This window comes from Chrysochloris asiatica, unplaced genomic scaffold (genome assembly GCF_000296735.1).
Source record: "Chrysochloris asiatica unplaced genomic scaffold, ChrAsi1.0 scaffold00040, whole genome shotgun sequence".
Lineage (NCBI taxonomy): Eukaryota > Metazoa > Chordata > Mammalia > Afrosoricida > Chrysochloridae > Chrysochloris > Chrysochloris asiatica.
Genome location: NW_006408558.1, coordinates 11177742 through 11197674, shown reverse-complemented (window position 1 = coordinate 11197674; position 19933 = coordinate 11177742). Strand labels below are relative to the sequence as shown.

The window sequence follows — 19933 nt, the reverse complement described above, 5'->3', positions numbered from 1 at the left end:
AGAAATGGCCAACAGACATTCTGCTTTTAAAATTGTTTAAATTACTATTCATTGAAAGAACCATTAAATTTTTTTTTCTTTGTTAAGGTTACACAATCTACTTTAAAACCTTATTCTAGGCTTAGCAATTTAATATTTGATTTTTAATAAAATAAAGGGCTTCCAATAACATTTGGAGTCCTGGTGTGGCACTGTGGGTTAATGCGCCAGACTGTAAAGCCATTTGAACTGCAAGGTCAGTGGTTCAAGCTCACCAGCTGCTCCTCAGAAACCCTATACAGGTTGGAACCGACTCGATGGCACTTAACAACAACAACAACAGTAACATTTGGTCCCATTTATACACTTTCAAATATTGAAAATAGCATTTACAAACACAACCAGATTTTCTTTGTAAATAAGTTAATTGCTAACTCCTTCCTATTTGCTGAACTTTGGCTTCATCTGAGCACTTATTAGAAATGTAAAACTTAGGGCCTCATGCAGGTTGAACAGGTGTGAGAGTAAGAGGGGCATATCTATATAGGTTTGACAGGGGCTCTTTGTACATGGGTATTTACCTTTGCATACCCCTGTACAATGATCCCCTGTCAAACCTATATAGATATATATATCCCCTCTTCCTCTCACACCTGTTCAACCTGCATGAGGCCCTAGGAGCTCTGGTAGCATAGTGGTTATGAATCAGACTGCTAATCTCACGGTCAGCAGTTCGAAACTACCAGTTGTTCCATGGAAGAAAGATGGGGCTTTCTGCTCCTGTAAAGATTTACAGCCTCAGAAACCCTGTACAGGATCGCTATGAGTCGGAACCGACTCCATGGCACATAACAACAACAACAACAAATTTACCTTTGCTTGCAATATCAAGGTGGTGGAGCAAATAAGGAGCAGAGTTATAAAAACTTTGACCTAACCAAACATCTTGAGTCTCAAGACTCAAGACCATAGTCTCAGGGACACCAGGGTCAACTGGCATAACATAGTCCACAAAGACAACATCATATATCCTACTTTGGTGAGTAGAGACTGGGAGCTTCAAAACTCATGAACAAGTGTCTACCTACGGCACAATTATTAATCTCTACCCATCCACAGGCAAAGAAAGTGATGAAAATCAAAGACACATGAAAACAGTTATTCCAGGGGACTAATAGACCAAGTGAACATCCGTCTCCTTGTCTCTGAGACCCAAAGAACTAGATGGTACCCAGGTATCACTACCATCTACTGTGCAAGGGATCACATGAAAAGATCCTGGAGAGAGTGAACGAAGAATGCAGAACATTTAAAAAAAATGTCCCTAAATCATAAAAAAAAAAAGCAGGCTTATTGGTTAGAAAAAGACTATGGCCCTTAGTCACTCCCCAACACACACACACACACACACACACACAGAGAGTCCTGGTGTGGCGCTGTGGGTTAAATGCACCAGACTGCAAAGTCGTTTGAACTGCAAGATCGATGGTTCAAGCTCACCAGAGGCTCCTTTGAAACCCTATACAGGGTCGCTATGGGTCAGAATTGACTCGATGGCACATAACAACAACAACACACACACAATAAAGAGATACAAAACCTAGGGCCCCACTCTAAACCAAGTAAAGTAGAATCTTCCTTTTAACAAGATTTCCAGGTGAATGATTGGTTTAAATAGGAAAGCACTGAGCAAAGATTTCCAAAGTAATTTACTCACGTTTATAAATTTATGAAACTTAACCCATTGCCACTGAGTTGATTTCTGACTCATGGCGACTGCACGTTACAGAGTAGAACTGCTCCAAAGGTTTTCTTGGCTGTAATCTTAATAGAAGCTGATTAAATTCTCTTACATCTATTTCATAAATTTCACCTTATATTCATGATTAAGTCAATTATTCACATATACTTTTTTTTCACATATACATTCTTAATTGATATTACAAAGTTACTGTTACTCTAATGGGGAATGAAAATCTCAAATATCACAAGTATGTTATTGTTGTTAAATACCATCAGGTCAGTTCCAACTCAGCGACCCGATTTCAAGGAACAGCTAGTGGGCTTTAACCGTTGACCTTTTGATTAGCAGTCCTGTACTTATCCTACAGAGCCACACCAGGACTCCCTTGAAACCCCTCAGTGAAAGTTCTACTTTGCCCCCACGGAGTCCCTATAATCTGAATCCACTCGAAGGCAATGGGTTTAGGTCCAGTCTCATAGGTTTCTTAATTTTTGGCCTGACTCGAGCACTTGGCGGGTCCACGGAGTTTGGAATTAAAAGTAAGGCGCAACAAAGTCCTTGCAAGGAGTGGCCTTTTCCCTAGTATAAGACAGTTCCTGATGAAGTCCTTTCCCTATTTGGGGCTTCTTCCGTGGCTGTGCGCATCCTTGCCCCTAGGGCCCCTCATTCGGTCACAGCAACGAGCCAGACTGCACGGGGGAGGGGGGAAGAATAGACCGAAATGTCACACGATCGAACTTGCAATTGAGTCTTCGCCTCAACTGGCCTATCCCTAATGCAGTCGCTGTCCCACTCCCTGCCCCCCTCTCCAGCCCAGACCTGGGCACTTCCGTGACCCGCTGCAGGGAGCCGGGGCCGGGCGGGGCGGGGCGCCGCGGAGGGCGGGCCGAGAGCTATGCAGGCCGGAGAGTTTGGGAGCCAGTGTGAGCCGAGTCGCCCGCCAGTGCCGGCCTGCGGCAGCAGCAATCCCCCACTCCGCCCCGCCCCGACTGCCACCGCAGGAAGGAGCTGCCTGCGCCCCGCTGGTGCGCTTTGAATCACCGCGCCGCACAGCACCATGCCCCGCATAGATGCGGACCTCAAGCTTGACTTCAAGGATGTTCTGTTGCGACCCAAGCGGAGCAGTCTCAAGAGCCGATCCGAGGTGGGGTCACTCTAAAGCCGCATTGGGGGCTGATTTCTTGGAAGGAAGTAGCGGGGCTATCCGGGAGGAGGCCGTGTAAGTGGTGGGATTTCAGCGTCCGACTTTGGTGGTCATCTTCCCTGCTTTTCTATTTTCGAGGCTGGAGAACTGCACCTCCATCCCACCCAAGTTAGCTCCCTGGCAGGACACAAGTTCTTTTTAAAGGCAGTGATAAAAGAGCCCAGCTCGGGCCTAAAATTCTAAACATGTCCGGCCAGGTGGGCATTAAAAACAGTAACGATCGATCGAGTAACTTGGCCAATTGGTTTAGAAAAGATTGGAAACGGAAAGAGTATTTATAAAAAAAAAAAAAAAAAAAAAAAAGGGAACCGTGGAATAGGAGTAGGAAGGGCGAGAAAAACAATTGAATATCTTTGTGATTCTAACAACGCCTACATGCAGAGCTCCTGCTTATAGTATGTGGTGCAGCAATGGCTTTTCTTTAAAATATTGACATATAGAGACCCTCCCAGGGCAAAAGTTCAGGGGTTACTTCTCGAGTTTGGTGGCCTTGCCGGGAATGAGGCACGGAGACATGTTCCTTGTGGCAAACTAGTTATCAGAGAGCCCACAGTCCCAGCCCAATCCTAGGACAGGCTACTGCACTGGAGTGGGGGTCGTGGAAGTCGTGGGAGACAGATAGCTGAATTGGAAATATCAGGCATTGTGCTCTTTCTGCCTTGAGACCAAAGTTTGAAGAACAAACAGGTGGAGACTGGACTGAAAATAGCCTTGGATGGGGGAAGGTATGCCCCTACTAGGGAGAAGAGAGGTCAGACCATGAAGGATAAACTAGGAGCACGAAAGCAAAGTCTCCTGGAGTCCTGTGTAGGTGGCCATCGTTTGCCTGGCTTCGCGAGAACTGGAGAGGAAAGTGAGGAAATTGGACACGGTCTGAAGCCGCAGGAGTAAACAGTATCAGGCTGAGCCAGCGCTCAAGCTGCTCCATCCACAGGCTCCACAAACAAGCCCATAAATAAATCCTCTCAGCAAAGAACTGCCGCTCCAGTGCCCGGGCCTAACTGCATTGCCTGGTGTTGCCAGCCGGGAGCTTGGGTTAGGGAAACCTCACACTTTAGCAGGCTGGAGCCAGAGAATAGGACAAGTGTTAGCTAACACTCAGATTAGACAGCCCTGTGCCTGCCCTTCAACATGCTCTTTCAGGTGCTAAATACTAGCATACTCTTTTTCCCCTTAACTTTTTGTTGTGAATTGGGAAAAGGTTTACAGTAATGTCACTTATCCTACTTCCTGTCCCCCCTTTTCCCCATTTCCATTCCACCTTCCTGTGGTCTGACCTTTTTTTTTTTTTGACAAATACTGCCTTTTAAAATCTCTAATGATTAACTACTTTAAAGAGTGTGTACTTCCCTAGTGTACTTGTTCATGTTGTTGTTGTATTAAGTGCCATCAAGTCAATACCAACCCTGCATAGTGTTTTCTAGGATAGACCAGTCTATTTATTATTTGGCTGAAAATTGAACTCTGGGGGTGACTAAGGGCCATAGAATACATTTACAAGAAAAGAGAACAGTTTGGAAGGTAGTGTTGGTTGTGGTAGTTGTGTGTCTTGGAGTCCTTTCCCACTCACAGTGACCCTGTATAGGGTTTCTGAGTGTGTAAATTTTTACTGGTGCAAAAAGCCTCATTTTTCTCCTGCCGAGTGGCTGGTAGATTCAAACTGTGGTTAGCAGCCCAACTTGGAACCCACAACATACCACCAGGGCTCCTTGGATGGCAGGTTTGGACCTTCTGAAAAGTAATCTGTAGCCAGCACCCAAAACCAGGCTAAAGTTAGAGTTACGGTCCAGTCACCTCTGACTCATGGAAATCCCATGTGTGTCAGAGAAGAACTGTACTCCACAGGGTATTCATTGGCAGAATTTTCAGAAGTACATCAGCAGACTTTTTCCACAGTGCCTCAGGGTGGGTTCAAACCACTTACTTTTCAGTTAACAACCCAACACTGAACCATTTGTGTCATCTAGACCAAGACATGGGGACTCTGGAAAAAGTCATAATGTGATGCCTCAAATGGATACTCTTTAAATATTGGTTCAGCATTTATTTAGTAGGGAGAAGCTTGTTCTCAATAAAATTTGTTGAAAACAAGGATCTATTTACATATATTTTCTGAACCTGGCAATATCATGAGAAGATACCCAAAAAAACCCCAAACAAATCAATTGCTAAGAATCGATTCCCAAACCATGGAGACTTCATGCATGTCAGAGTAGAACTGTGCTCCATGGATTTTTCAAAGCCTGATTTTTCCAAAGTAGATCACCAGAACTTTCTTCCAAAGTTCCTCTGGGTGACCTTGAGCCACCAACCTTTTTATTAGCAGCTGAGTTTGTTAACCATTTATAACCACCCAGGGGTTTCTCTTGAGAAGGTTTACATGCAATTAGCATAGATTTAAAATGTAGGTAAGAGAATGAATTGCTCCTTCTTACTTCATGTAGTCTTTGGTTTCATAATTTGGTTTGATTGCCTGGCAATTGCCATGAGGGCTCAGTGCCCTTGATAAATGTTTTCAGATTTCCTCTCAGGTGGGAGTTTGCCAACTGCGTTCCTGGAAACCTGAATTAACTGCTGCTGCCTTTCCTTGTAATTCCTGTTTAGCTCCCTGGCCAATACCTAGTAATCTCATCCAGCCTCCCTCTGTGGTGTCAGGAATCTAGTTGGGCCTTTTAAATCACCTCTAGGTGTGTTTAGATTCCTGGTATGGCGCTGTGGGTTAATGCACTGAACTGCAAGGTCGGCGGTGCAAGCTCTCCTGCTGCTTCTCAGAAACCCTATACAAGGTCGCTATGAGTCGGAACTGACTTGAAGGCACTTAACCACAACAACAGATGTGCTTACTGATTTCTTGTAAGCAGATAATACGTTTTCATTCTACAGTTAGAAGTCAAATGCGTATGTACTCTGGCAGGAAATGCTTCTTTGAAAATTAGTGGTTCAGACCCTCCCAGTGGCTCCATGGGAGAAAGTTCTGCTTCCGTAAAGATTACAGTCAAGAAAACCCTATGAGGCAGTTCAGTTCTGTCATGTGCAGTCACTGTCAGTCCGAATAGACTTAGCTAACATCCTGGTGTGGCGCTGTGGGATAAGTACTAGACATCAAAGGCTGTTTGAACTGCAAGGTCCTCATTTCAAACGCTACAGCTGCTCCTCAGAAACCCTATACAGAGTTGCTATGGTTGGAACAACTCAACAGCACTTAACAATAACAGCATGGAGTCCTGGTATGATGCTGTAGCATAAACACTGGACTGTTAATTGCAAGGTTGTTTAGTTCATTGTCTCACTGGAAGATTATAAGGCTGAGTGTTCTCGGTCTTGTTGCTTTTAAGTACCATCAAATAGGTTCCGACACATAACTACCCTATATAGCATTTCCAAGGAGTGGCTGGAGAGTTTAAACTGCCATCCTTGTGGTTCAAACTGACCTTACAATCCAATGCTTTATTCCACAGGGGCCACACCAGGACTCCAAATAACAAGGTTGGCAGTTCATAACCAACAGCCACTCCTCAGAAACCCTATACGGTGTTGCTATGGATTAGAACCAACTGAATGACACTTAACAACAACAACAACAACAACATCCCATCCAGGAGAGGCATTTGGATGCAAATCTGAAACCATAGTAAATGACCAGCATGGGCCTAACCAGAGAGTGGGCTTGAGGGGACAGAGGGAAGCGCATCCTGTGAGGAAGCTGAGTCTGGTTGGGAGGAGACCAATGACTGTTGACAAGTTTTGTTCTCGTCCAGCTTTGCTGGAGCAATGCGTGGTCAGGCAGTGAGCAGAAGATAGAACTCTGAAAGCTTAGAAGTTTGGGGACTCCTGTAGGGGTGATTCCACAAGTCCCAAATAAAATTTGAGGTCAACTCTTAGAAGCAAAGAGTAGTACAGGTAGAGGTGGTCCAGTTGGTCGTGGCCCTGGTGCCTCATGGAAGTCATCACTCAACTCTCCATCTGTCTGAGTGTTTTCCAATGCATTTTTCCATAAGCCTCTGGTACTTAGCTAGGCCCCAAGGCTGGAGAAATCCCTGCCCTTCCTGCCTGCTGGGAGCTTTCCCTAAAAAGTAGAGTCCCACATATGGGACTGCATACATTAACTTTTTCAGCAATTTTTGAGCCATAGTTGCTGGAGAAGGATATCATGTTTGGTAAGGTGGAGGGTCAGAGAAAAAGAGGAAGATCCCCAGCAAGATGGATTGGCAAAGTAGCAGCATCAGTGGGCTCAAGCGTGGCAACAATTGTGAGGTTGGCCCAGGATTGGGTAGTGTTTCGTTCTGTTGTGCATAGGGTCACTATGAGTTGGTGCTGACTTGATGGCACCTAACAACAACAACAACCACTACACTCTGGTAGTGTAGTGGTTATGAATCAGACTGCGAACCTTAAGGTCATCAGTTCGAAACTTTCTACTTTCATAAACATTTACAGCTTTGGAAACCCTGTATGGGTCGCTATGAGTCAGAACCAACTCTACGGCACATCACAATGACCAAAGACTACAAAGAAGTCCTGGTATGGCACCATAGGTCGGTGTGAACTGCAAGGTCTGTGGTTCTAACTCACCAGCTGCTCTTCAGAAACCGACTCTAAGGCACACAGCAAGAAGACTACAAAGGGTCATGTGGTGTGGTGCTGCGGGTTACTGCGCTGGACTGCAAAATCCATTTGAACCGCAAGGTTGGCAGTTCAAGCTCACCAGCGGCTCCTCAGAAACCCTAACAGGGTCACTGTGGTTGGAACGGACTCAATGGCACTTAACAACAATAACAACAACAACAAGACTTTAAAGAGTCCTGTGTGACGCTGTAGGATAAGCACTAGATTGCAAGGTCGGTTTGAACTGCAAGGTCAGTGGTTCAAATCCACCAGCCACTTCTAGAAAACGCTATACAGGGTCACTGTGAGTCAAAACCAACTTGACATGACTGAACAAAAACAACTAAGACTACCATGATGAAAAGCATGGTCTCCTACATTCAGCCTTATAGTCTTCCAGTGAGACAATGAGCAATCTGTATAATAAAATAATGGTTTAATCAGTACAACTCAATGACAACCCCATGTGTGTTGGAGCAGAACTCTTTAGGGTTTTCAATGACTGTGATTTTTTGGAAATAGATTGCCATGCCTTTCTTCTGAGGTGTCTTTAATGAGCGGTCAAGCTTGTTAGCTATTTGCACCACTCAGGGATGTTATACCATCCTTGTTGTTAAGTGCTGTTGAGTGGGTTCTGACCCATAGTGACCCTGTATAGGGTTTCTGAAGAGCGGCTGGTGAGTCTGAACCACCGATCTTGTGGTTCAAAGTGACATTATAGTCCAGTGCATTAGCCCACAAGACTCCTAAGACCCAGGCAAAGGGGCCCTGTCATCTGACCACAGCCCCTGCCCTGGTTAGGGTCTGCAAGACTGTGGTATTTTTTTCTGGACCATGTTTGGGTCAGGATCCTTGATGATTCCAAGACCGCTTTCCTTTGTCTTCTCTGCCAAGGACTAACCATGCCACCCATTGGTTTGCATCGAGCCTCAAGGAGTGATCAAAGGACAGGTGCTTATGGGCATGGGAGTGTGTATGGACAGAGCTTGACTTGCATACTGAGATGTCCATGCATGTGCACATAAGGATCTGGGTGCTGGAGGTCAGGACTGCCACTATGTCCTGGTTCAGAACCCCGAGGAAGGAGTCCAAAAATTCAATATTTAAAGCTAGACCTGCAGGTTATTAATACAGGTGTGGTTGCCAGGGTAGGAGGAGAAAACACTTTCTTTAGAAGTCTGTTAGTTTGACTCACAGCATTTTAATATTTAGAAATGTGGTATGGCCACCTCCATTTATATTTTGGGCTCCCCAAATGTGCCATGGGAGTCCTAGTGTGGTGCTGTGGGTTAATGTGCTAGACTTCAAAGTCGCTTTGAACCTCAAGGTTGGTGGTTCAAGCTCACCAGCCACTCCCTGGAAACCCTATGCAGGGTTGCTGTGGGGTCAGAACTGACTCAACAACACTTAACAACACAACAAAATATGCTATAGTCATACTATTGCCATTGAGTCCATTTCTACTCATAGCGACCCTACAAAGGGTTTCCAAGTCTGTGAATCTTGACAGGAGCAGAGAGCCTCATCTTTCTCCCACAGAGTGGCTGGTGGGTCTGAACTGCCAACATTGAGATTAGTAGCCCAATGACTAACCCATAGCACCACGAGGGCTAAAATGTGCTGTTGTTGTTGTTGTTAAGTGCTTTCCAGTCGGTTCCAACTCATAACGGTTTCTGATGAATGGCTGATGAGTACGAAGCACCGACCTTGTGATTCAAACCAACCTTTCAGTCCAGTGCTTTATCCATTCCGAGCCACAACAGGACTCCAAAATGTGTGGTAGAACTGGCTTTTAAAGAGGTCTGTGTAGAGAGCAGGAGAAACATGTGATTTTGTGGAGGGCGGTAGTTGAATGACTTGTGTTTCCTTTGACATCAAGCTTATCAGAATGAGAATTTGGAGGTGCTATATTTGGTGCACTGACCAGCTGGGGCAGATTTAATGCCAAGTTTCATTCCTGGGAGGCTGGAGCACTGAAAAAAAAATTATTTTTTTTTCTCTCAATGAACAGCTGGTCTATTTTAGGGGCTGATTATGTGTGCATTTGTGTGTGTGTAGGTGGGTAAAACTGGGAAGACTATTTTATTTCTCATTCATCGAAGTAAGAATTGTGAAAATCTTCTCTATCAGAGAAGATTGTACAAACAAGGGGACAGGGGCACTGTCAAGGCTGACTTTTCCATGAAAGAATTCTGCTTTTTGTGTATCACGGATGGGGTTTGGAGAGGTGAGAGAAGCTCAGCTAGATACAGAGCATAGCAGCTGCCCTTAAGCATCTTGGAGGTACACAAGAGTCATTTGAATGAATAGATGCTGATTATTAGAGGCTTGTGTGAAGTCTGAATGTTAGAGGGCCATTAGCAACACAGAAGGCTCAGCTTGTAAACCTCTTTAGTATATATCTTTCAGAATCTAGACAGAACTTGCTTCACTGAAGTAGAACCAACAATTATAATGAAGAAAGTGCAGAAAGGATCAACAGCCTCATTATGTTCATGCAATCCCAGACCCTCGTTTCCCTCATTGATTGCTGTTCTAAGCCCAAAACCAACCAAACCACACTCATTGACACAGAGTCAATTTGGACGCATAGTAACCTTATTAGGCAAAGTAGAACTGCCCGATAGGCTATAAATCATTACCAGAAAGCACTGCCATATCTTTCTTCTGTAGAGCAGCCGATGAGTTTGAACTGTTGACCTCTGGGTTAGCAGCCAAGCGCTTTTCCACTGTGCCACCAGGGCTCCTTGTTTATGGCCAGTCAGGATATGGAACCCTGTGTGGAGAAGCAAGAGAAATGAAAAGGCTTAGACGTCTGAGATGTCCCATGGTGTTTTTTTGACATGATGCTCACTGTGAAGTGGAAGTTATCTGAGATGAAGGAGAAAACAGGAAGGATCTAGGTAAACCCTGGGAGAAAACAATGATTGTTGGTATACTCATGAGATGAATGTGCGGATAACCAGTTGCTGTGGAGTCAGCTCCAAAGCATGAAGACCCCATGTGTATCAGGGTGGAACTGTACTCCTTAGCGTTTTCAGTGTTGGGTTTCTTTGGAAGGAGATCACCAGGTCTTTCTTCCAAGACAACTCTTTGAGTGGGTTGGAAGCTCCAACCTTTCAGTTAACAACTGAAGACATTAACCATTTATTTACACCACCTAGAGACTCCAGGAATAATGTAAATCCACATTGTTTCAGAAGCCTAAGATTCATACCTGTGTCTCTCCTGCCTGTTCACCCTTGGGGAAGTGCCCCTTCCCAGTTTTATCAGTATCCTTCAGATCAGGCAAGAACAATTCTGGATGCTTAGAACAAGATTTAAAGCTGAGGGTCCTGACATAGCTGATATGCAAAACAGAGAGCAGTGAGGCAAACCAGAGATGGGCAACAGATAGAAGCCACTCCCACTCTCAGATGATGCACCAATGGGAGGATGTCGTGGTACTGGAGCCTAAGTACTGGGTCTTAGTTATCTAGTGCTGCTATAATAGAACGATCACAAGTGATGTCTATACCAGTCAGATATTTATTTTTTCACAGTTAGAAGGGTGAAAGTCCAAATTCAGAGCACCAGTTCTAGAGAACGTTTCTCTGTCTGTCTGCTCTGAGGGAAGACCTTTGTATCCTTTTGATTTCTATTCTTGGTTTCTTTGGCTATTATGTAGCATGTATCTTCCCCTGCAAGGAGCTGGTGGTGCAGCGGTTGAGTGCCCAGCTGCTAACTAAAAGTTCAGTGGTTGAAACCCCTCCTGGGAGAAAGATGGTGGCACTGTCCCGCTATTAAAATGACAGCTTTGGAAGCCTCTGAGACAGTTTTTCTTTATCTTATAAGGTTGTTATGAGTAGTAATGGACTCACTGGCAATTGTTTTTTAAATCTTCTCATGCTTGTTTCCTTGCTTGTTTGATCTCGCTCTGTTTTTTTTAATCTTAAAAGCGGTTGCTTTAAGACACACCCCCACCAATACTGCCTCATCGACACAGCAAAGAAAATCCATTCCCAAATGGGACTATCACCTTACGGCTACTGCTGCTGTTAGGTGCTGCAAATTGGGTCTTACTCAGAGTGACCCTATGGACAACAGAAGGAAGCCCTGCCCAGTCCTGTCCCATCCTTACAGTGGTTGCAGTGTTTCAGCCCTCGCTGCCGCCATGATGCCTGCCCATCATGTTGCCATATTTGTTGTTTTTGCTGCTCCTCTTTTTACCCAGAATGATGGCCTTCTCCAGGGAACTGGTCCCTCCTGATGACATGTCTGAAGTATATCTAAAGAGTTTAAAATCTGAAGACTTTTTGCTTGAGAACGACTCTAGCCATGCAGAACATACTTCTGTCTTGTACCTAGATTTAAGCACTCAGATGCCAATTTTTCTTGACTACTTCATGCATCTCTGATGCCCCAACTGCCTGAGTTAGAAGCAGAGTATATTTGAAAGTGGGTTTAGGGTTGCTTTCCTCAAGCTGGTCCTCTTAAGAACTTTTCTGGGCACACCCCTTCAGGACTGCCTTAATAGTTGTCTGGTTATGTTGTAATAACTGGAGAGCCTTAGATACTGTCTATAAACTTTTCTATCTGCAAGAGTTCCCTTCATACTTCTGAGTAGGCCAAGCAAGTGTATGTGACGCAGTGTTTGCTATCAGTCATGGTTGTGAGAGGAGATTCCTTTACCCTCTGTGCCCAGGTGGAGGCAGAACTTTGGAAACTCATTATGGCATCTATAAATCCCCTTGCTGGGTTGTTCTGTTTCTCTTGTCTTGTTTTGACTACTATGTAAGACTTAATAAAGAGTCTCTGTAGTATTTCTAGGGAGTGCGGTGTCTCCATAGGATAAGCACTGGACTTTGAACTACAAGTTTGGTGGTTTGAGCCCACCAACCACTCCACAAGAGAAAGATGAGGCTTTCTGTTCCCATAAAGATTTAATGCCTTGGAAAAACCTATATAGAGTTTCTATGTGTAGGAACCAACTCAACAGCACTCGACAACAACATAGTATTTATACATGTGAAGATGGGGTCCATCTCCTCCCTCACACACACCCACAACATGTAAGACAAAGTTGTTTGTAAGGACCATTCCAGCTGAATTTCTTTCAAGATTTGTTTCCCTTCTGGCAGACCATGTTGATTTGATATTCTTAACAAACACAATAATTCAAAAGCATCAACTTTTCTTTGGTCTTCCTTACTAGTTGTTCAGCTTTCATAAGCATATGGGGCAATTGAAAATACCATGGCTTGGGGCAGGCACACCTTAGTCCTCAAACGAATATTTTTGCTCTTGAACACTTTAAAGAGGTCTTGCGCAGCAGATTTGCGTAATGCAATATGTCGTGTGATTACTGTTGCGTAATGCAATACGTTGTGTGACTACTGTTGCGTCTGTGAGTGCTGATTGTGGATCCAAGTAAAATTAAGTCCTTGACAACTTCATTCTTTTCTCTACCATAATGTTGCTTGTTGGTCCAGTTGTGAGGATTTTTTGTTCTTTACACTGAGGTGCAATCCATACTGAAGGCTGTACTTACATCTTCATCAGTAAGTGCTTCAAGTCTTCTTCACTCTCAGCAAGAAAGTTTGTATCACCTGTATATTGGGGGTTGTTATTTCCTCTAATCCTACTGCCAGATTCTTTTTCATATAGTCCACAGGTACACTACGGTTGTTAAGTGCCGTTGAGTCGGTTCTGACTCATAGCGACCCATAAAGTTTCGAAGGAGAAGCTAGTGTGCTGCTAACCTCGAGGTTATTGTAAAGTGTCACACCAGGATTTCAATTCACAGGTATAGAGAGGTCAGCTTTTGCAACATGGGTTTTGGGGGGATACAGTTAAAACCATAACAGACTGGTAGCACTTGGTGGTAGCTGGAATTAGGAACACACAGAGCTCTCTGGTTAGGGGACCTGAAGCCCTGGAAGAGACACAGCTGTTATTGGGGAAATGTCCCAAAGCCAAAGGGGTGGAGTAAGGGTTGCTTCTTATATCTCCTCTCGTCTGCCTCTTAGTTTGCTGGTTCTGCCATCACAGAAATACCATAATCTGTGGCTTTACTAAACAGAGGCATATTTTCTCACAGGTCAGGAGTCTGTAAGTCCAACTTCAGGGTGTGGTTCTAGGGAAGGGGTTCTTCCTTTCAGGTTTTAGTAGCTCTGGTAAAGTAGTGGTTATGAGTCAGGCTGCTAACCTCAAGGTCAGCAGTTCAAAACTGCTAATGGAAGAAAAGATGAGGCTTTCTGGCCCCGTAAAAATTTACAGCCACTATATGCACAACCCTGGAACAACAGGGCTCTGGGATACAGAGATTGAGATATGGTTGGAATGGGGAAAAGGAGGGAAACAATGTTAAGATGCTTGGTTGTCTTTTGAATCTTGGTTTCCCTGGCATACCACTATAAAATAGACACTGGAGGGGGAGAGAAAGGAATAGCCAGAAACATCACCATAGAAAGTTTATAAGTCCCTCTTCTACCTATAACTGATTGAAATACCTAAAATGGGGCTACAACGTGCCCAGTGAAGGAGGTTTCCTGCGGAGTCTCTGTATTACACAAGACCATAGAAGGATTCCTGAACAGCATCCAGAATCTTCTGAGGGGAAATTTCCATTTGAAAGGACAAGCAGACCAGCCTGGAGCAGCCAAAAGAACAGAAAATACTTCCTGAAAGACTGACAGGAAAAATACAAAGCAATACAGGCAGATCGACTGATTACTACAAGAACAAACAAGTGGCTCCCCCAGGAGACATCAAGGCTAGTGGTCGGGTCCCCTCAGGGCAAACCTCCTTTGAAGACTAAGACCCACATTTGTCACGGATAAGGGGAAGTGAGGGAAAAGCAACAATGAAGCTATGAGCTTCAATAGACTCCTGTGAACCCTGCTGGAAACCTGGCTGGCCAGCAGTGTGGTAAGACCTGGGGACTCTTGGGCCCAGAGTTAGTGATGTAGCCACAGAGGACTAGAGTGGAGAGTGAAGCATCCAGCTGATAAGAAGAGAGGGCATATGCATAAGAACACCCACACTTGCAGATAATACCCACCTGACCTAGCTTCAATGGCTAGATGATCAGAGCTCAACCAGAAGAAGAAAGAATAATCTGACACAATTTGATGAACTTGACCTACACCTATAGAAACAGTAGCTCAAAAGAGGGAACAAATCTTCATAGTGAGGATCACTCCCACCTCCTCCATACAAGGAGAGGACAGGGATGGACAACTTGGACATTGGCTACCCAGAATGGAGGGGAGGGGGCTACAAAGGCAAGAAGTGACTGGCTGACAAGCTTTCAAGAGGGAACCTAGATCCAGAGGTCATGGAGCATGGTAGAATCGCCACTGAGTAGTATCCAATCTATCTAGGTGGGGCTGATGAAAGGAATAGGTATCTTGCAATACAATGGTGAATAATTGTTACCAGGACTGATTGTAAGGGCTGGAAATGTAAAGGTAGATGATTTATGGCAAAGGGAGGGAAGTGATTAACTTTGTAGTCTAGGGGTGGAGGTCTCTGGGACTATCAAGGGAGAAGAGCGGAGAAGGAAACCCTACCCAGAGAAGCAGTGATGCCAGAGATGTAGGCAGAGGCGACGACGCGGAGAGAGGGAGTGACTGGGGACTTTGGACCTGGAGAGGGAGAGGGGCTGTGTGTGGATGGCCAGTGGGGCAGGTTTGTGGGGTCTACCCTATGGTTGGTGGATGATGCATGGAGGAGATTGTAACCATGGCAAGGAAATGATATACGATGGGATCAATGTGAAGCTAACGTTCTCCCATGTAAACTATCACATAATTCAAAATAAAGCATCCTATATGCTTCAATTAAAAAATAAAATAAATTTTACAGCCTCAGAAACCATATGCAGGGTCGCTATGAGTCGGAAGCGACTCTATGGCACTTAACCTACCAAACCAAGTAAACCTTGTATATTTCAAACCCACCAGCCGTTCCTCAGAAACCCTGTTCTGGGTTGCTATGAGTTGAAGTGGCTCAACAGCACTACAGAAAACCGTGTAGATAACACCCTCAGTCATCTGCCTTTCTTATCAACCAATGGCTGTGTCTCTATGTCTATGTGGCTTGTTTTAACTCAGAAGTGAGAAGGCTTAGGATCACACCTCCTCTAGAATGATCTCATTTAACATAACCAAAGAAATCCCCTATTTCCAAACCGGGTAATGTATTTACACATGCCATCCAGTGGAGTTCAACTCCTGGTGGCCCATGTGTATCAAGTAGAACTGTGTTCCAGGGGTTTTCAGTGACTGATTTTTCAGAAGTAGATTGCCAGGCCTTTCTTCCAAGGTGCATCTGTGTAGACTTGAACATCTAGTGTTTTGTTTAGCAGCTGAGCACTTAACTGTTTGTACCTTTTACAGGTATCAAAAAAAGAAAAGAAAAACCAAATCCATTGGCATTGAGTCAAGGCTGACTCCAGAATAGAAATGTTTCATACAGTTTTCTTGGCTGTAATCTTTATGGGAGGAGCCATAGCGACACAGAGCTAAGTGCTTGGCTGCTAACCAAAGTGCTGACAGTGCGAACCCACGCAGTGGCTCTTCTGAAGGAAGACCTAGCAGTCTTCTTCCATAAAGATTAAAACCAAAACCCCACTGCCATTGAGTCAATTGTGACTCATAGTGACCCTGTCTAGGGTTTCTGAGGCTGTAAGTATTTATGGAAGCAGAAAACCTCATCTTTCTCCCCTAGAGCAGCTAGTGGGTTTGAACCACCGACCTTGAGGTTAGCAGTTCAGTGGTTATCCTACAACACCACTAAGACTCCTTCCCATAAAGATTACAGCCTAGACAACCCTATAGGGAAGTTTAACTCTGTCACATGAATCCACCATGAGTCAAATTCAACTTGACAACACCTAACAACAGGTGTGGCGCTGCAGGATAATGTACTGCGCCTCAAGGTTGGTTTGAACTACAAAGCTGGAGGTTCAAACCTACCAGCCGCTCCTCAGAAACCCTATACAGGGTCGCTATGAGTCAGAACCAACTCAACAGCACTTAACAACAGCAACTACAGTAAATCTTTAAAGAAGCAAACCTTTTTTTTTTTGTCAAACTTTTTTTTCCTGGTACCGGTAATTGGATTTGAACCACTAAATTTAAGGTTAGCAGCTGCTTGCAAACTGGTCATCCTACCTACAAGGAACATCCATTACCCTTGAGTCAATTCCAACTCATAGCAGCACCACAGAGGTTTTTAAGACTGTAAATCTTCACAGGAGCAGAAAGCCTCATCTTTCTCCTGAGGAGCTGCTGGTGGGTTCAAACCACTGATCTTGCCCCATTGTCAAACCTAGCCAAAAAAAACAACCTTGGGAACAACCTGCAGTATGAGAGACCTGTCTGGGTTGAAGAACTAATTTTGGAATGGTATCCTGGTGTGGCACTGAAGGTTACTGTGCTGGACTATAGTGTTGATTTGAACTGAAAGGTCAGTGGTTCAGACTCACCAACCACTCCTCAGAAACCCTATACAAAGTCCCTAGGAGTCGGAACTGACTTGACATCACGTAGCAACAACAATAACAACATCTTAGGATAAACACTAGACTGCTAACCACAAAATTAGCAGTTTACTCCCACCAGCTACTCCTCAGAAAGATGAGGCTTTCTACTCCTGTAAAGATTTACAGCTTCGGGAACCCTATACTGGATCACTGTGAGTCAGAACTGATTCGATGGCACCGAACCACAAAAACAGCCTAGGAGAGGGAGAACTATGAGGCTGTCTGCTTCTGTAAAGATTTACAGCCTTAGAAACCCTATGGGGTATTTCTACTCTGTCCTACAGAGCCAGTGTGAGTTGGATTCCTCTTGACAGTATACAACAGTTTACCCTGGTTAGCAGTACCTGACCCTAGCTTACAGCTTTTGCTGAGGCCCCATCCTGGCTGAGTTAATATCCTGGATTCCTGTTAGCTGAGTTAGTCATAAACGCTCTGAACTTGGAGATAAAGTAGAATGAAAGGGCCCTCCCTCCAGCTGTTGCAAGTCGAAGGAACAAGTGTTTATATGTGTGAACATAGCATTGCAGTGCACAACCCTCTAGCAACTTGAATGATGCTCATGATTATACAACTGCTGAGGATGTTGAAAGGTTAAGAGAAGAATGCTATGGAGCTCACTGTAGGGTGAATTTGGAGTGTCTGCTTCTAGGTAGAAGGTGAGGATTGGCTAGATTTGTGAAATGGGAAGAATCGAGCAGATTTTCCCACAAGGAAATGTTCCCTCCAGTGCCTGGGAAATATAACAGGGATATTGATTATTAGGGCTGGAAGAACCAGGCTAGGGCAGAAAGCCGGGAGTAGCAGAGGCTATTAAAGAAGGAGAGGAAGTCTCCAACCCAGAGACTTGGCTTTAATGGATGAATATCAAGAACATTGTATTGACCTGGAATGGATTGAATTGTCTCCCTGAGATATATGTTGAATTCCTGGCCCTTATACTTCTGTTCCCATAAAGATTTACAGTCTCGGAAACCCTATTCAGGGTCGCTATAAGTTGGAACCAGCTCCACAGCACATAAACACTACCACCATCATGCCTCTGATGTGATCCTGTTTGGAAGTCAGGCTTTTGTTTTGTTACGCTCTAGATGCCATACTAGTGGAGGGTGGACCCTAAATCTGATAATCTAATGGTTTCTGAGTTCTATAAAGAGCAGAAGAGACACAAGAGACACAGAGACACACGTAGTGGGTGGGAATAGGTAGACAGGTGCCCTGTGAGCATGTCTCCAAATCAAGGAGCCAATGGCTGGAGCTACTTGACAAGGAAGGAGTCAACACAGCCAAGATCCTCATTTGAACTTGTAACCTCCAGAACTGTTGAGAAAATAAATTTCTGTTCTCTAGAGTCAACCACCTGTGGTTACTTGTGTTCCAGCAGTACTAGCAAGCTAGACATGATCCTTGACCATGGTAAGAAGCCCGTTTCAGCTGAAATACAATCCTGATTTCTTTAGGACTCACCTGTCTTTGGGACACAGATAATCCAGGGAGCAAGGGCCACACAATTCCTTTGTGTTCTTGCTCCAAACTCTGGAAGTTCGTGCTTGACATGTATTGTACAAGATCAGAACACTTAACTTTCTCATGCCTTTCTCCCAATAGGTTGATCTTGAGCGAACCTTCACATTTCGAAACTCGAGGCAGACCTACTCAGGGATCCCCATCATTGTGGCCAACATGGACACTGTGGGGACGTTTGAGATGGCAGTGGTGATGTCACAGGTGAGATGGTTGGTTTTGCTTGTTTGTTTGCTTTTCCCCCTCTCTGCAGCTCACATTATGGTCAGGTTGTCAGGAGCCTACCTGGGCTTGTTCAGACACAGGGAAGACGGTGAGACAATTTGGGTTGTTGCATATGGTTGGAATATTTAGCTCTAGGTCTGGTCATTGCTGGAGACTCTACTTTCCTCCCTTTTTTTGCAAGTCAGAAATTGGGTGGTGTCTAGAGTTTGCAGTCAGTGAGATGGTCTGGATCTGTACCCATTTCTTCCTTGAGCATGCGTGTAATAGCTTTAGAAACCTGAGGTAAGGCCAAAGGTAGGTAACCTCATGAGTGCCTTATTGTAGAAACCTGGCATTGTATGCAGTCTGTGCTGTGGCATTTCTTACATAGCTGTTAGCTGCTGACCTCAAGTCATGGTGATCCCATGCCCGGTCCTTGACCATGCCATGATCAGACCACTTTGATCCATGGGGATTTCTTTGGCTGACTTTTGGAAATAGATCTGCTGGCCTTTTTTCCAATTTTGTTTTCATCTGGAAGCTCCATTGAAACTAGTTCAGCATAGTAGCAACACACACCCCTTTGCTGACAGGGGTATTGACTGTGCATGAGACACACTGGCCAGGAATTGAACACCAGTCTTCTCTGGTAGCATAGTGGTTAAGAATCAGGCTGCTAGTCTCAGTCAGCAGTTCAAAACTTCCAGCTGTTCTATGGGAGAAAGGTGAGGCTTTCTGCTCCCGTAAAAATTTATAGTCTTGGGAGAACAAACAAGATGACGGATCAGGTGAAAGCGCAGTAAGGAGCTTGGTCAGCAATAACACAGAATACAGGACCAAGCAGGCTCAGGAATGGTCCCAGAAACTCTGAACCACATATAAAGGAATATTTAGAAGATTGAAAGGCTTACATCTGGGAGAATTTGTGGTAGAAGCAAGAAATCCATTGCTTTCTAATTCAAGACGCTCAACTGTTCCAGAAGCCGCCATCTTGGGTCACACCAAGTGGGGGAAGGATCAGAACAGCCACGGACACCTGACAGAACCGCCGAGATGTGGTTGGACATTCTTTTCTTTTGGTATCTGTTCATTGGTTCCTTGCTGTCTGTGCACCTCCATTCTGGTGACTATAGGGGTGGCTGAGCTA

General features: G+C 44.6%; 1 protein-coding gene across 1 annotated transcript in view; it reads left to right on the top strand.

Moving 5' to 3' along the window:
• Window positions 1-2780: 2780 nt before the first annotated feature.
• Window positions 2781-19933, top strand: part of GMPR (guanosine monophosphate reductase) — a 72357-nt gene continuing 55204 nt past the window's right edge. Inside the window, exons 1-2 of the mRNA XM_006860801.1 lie at window positions 2781-2867; window positions 18667-18786. Coding sequence (XP_006860863.1) covers window positions 2781-2867; window positions 18667-18786 — 207 coding nt within the window. The remainder of the gene's footprint in view (window positions 2868-18666; window positions 18787-19933) is intronic.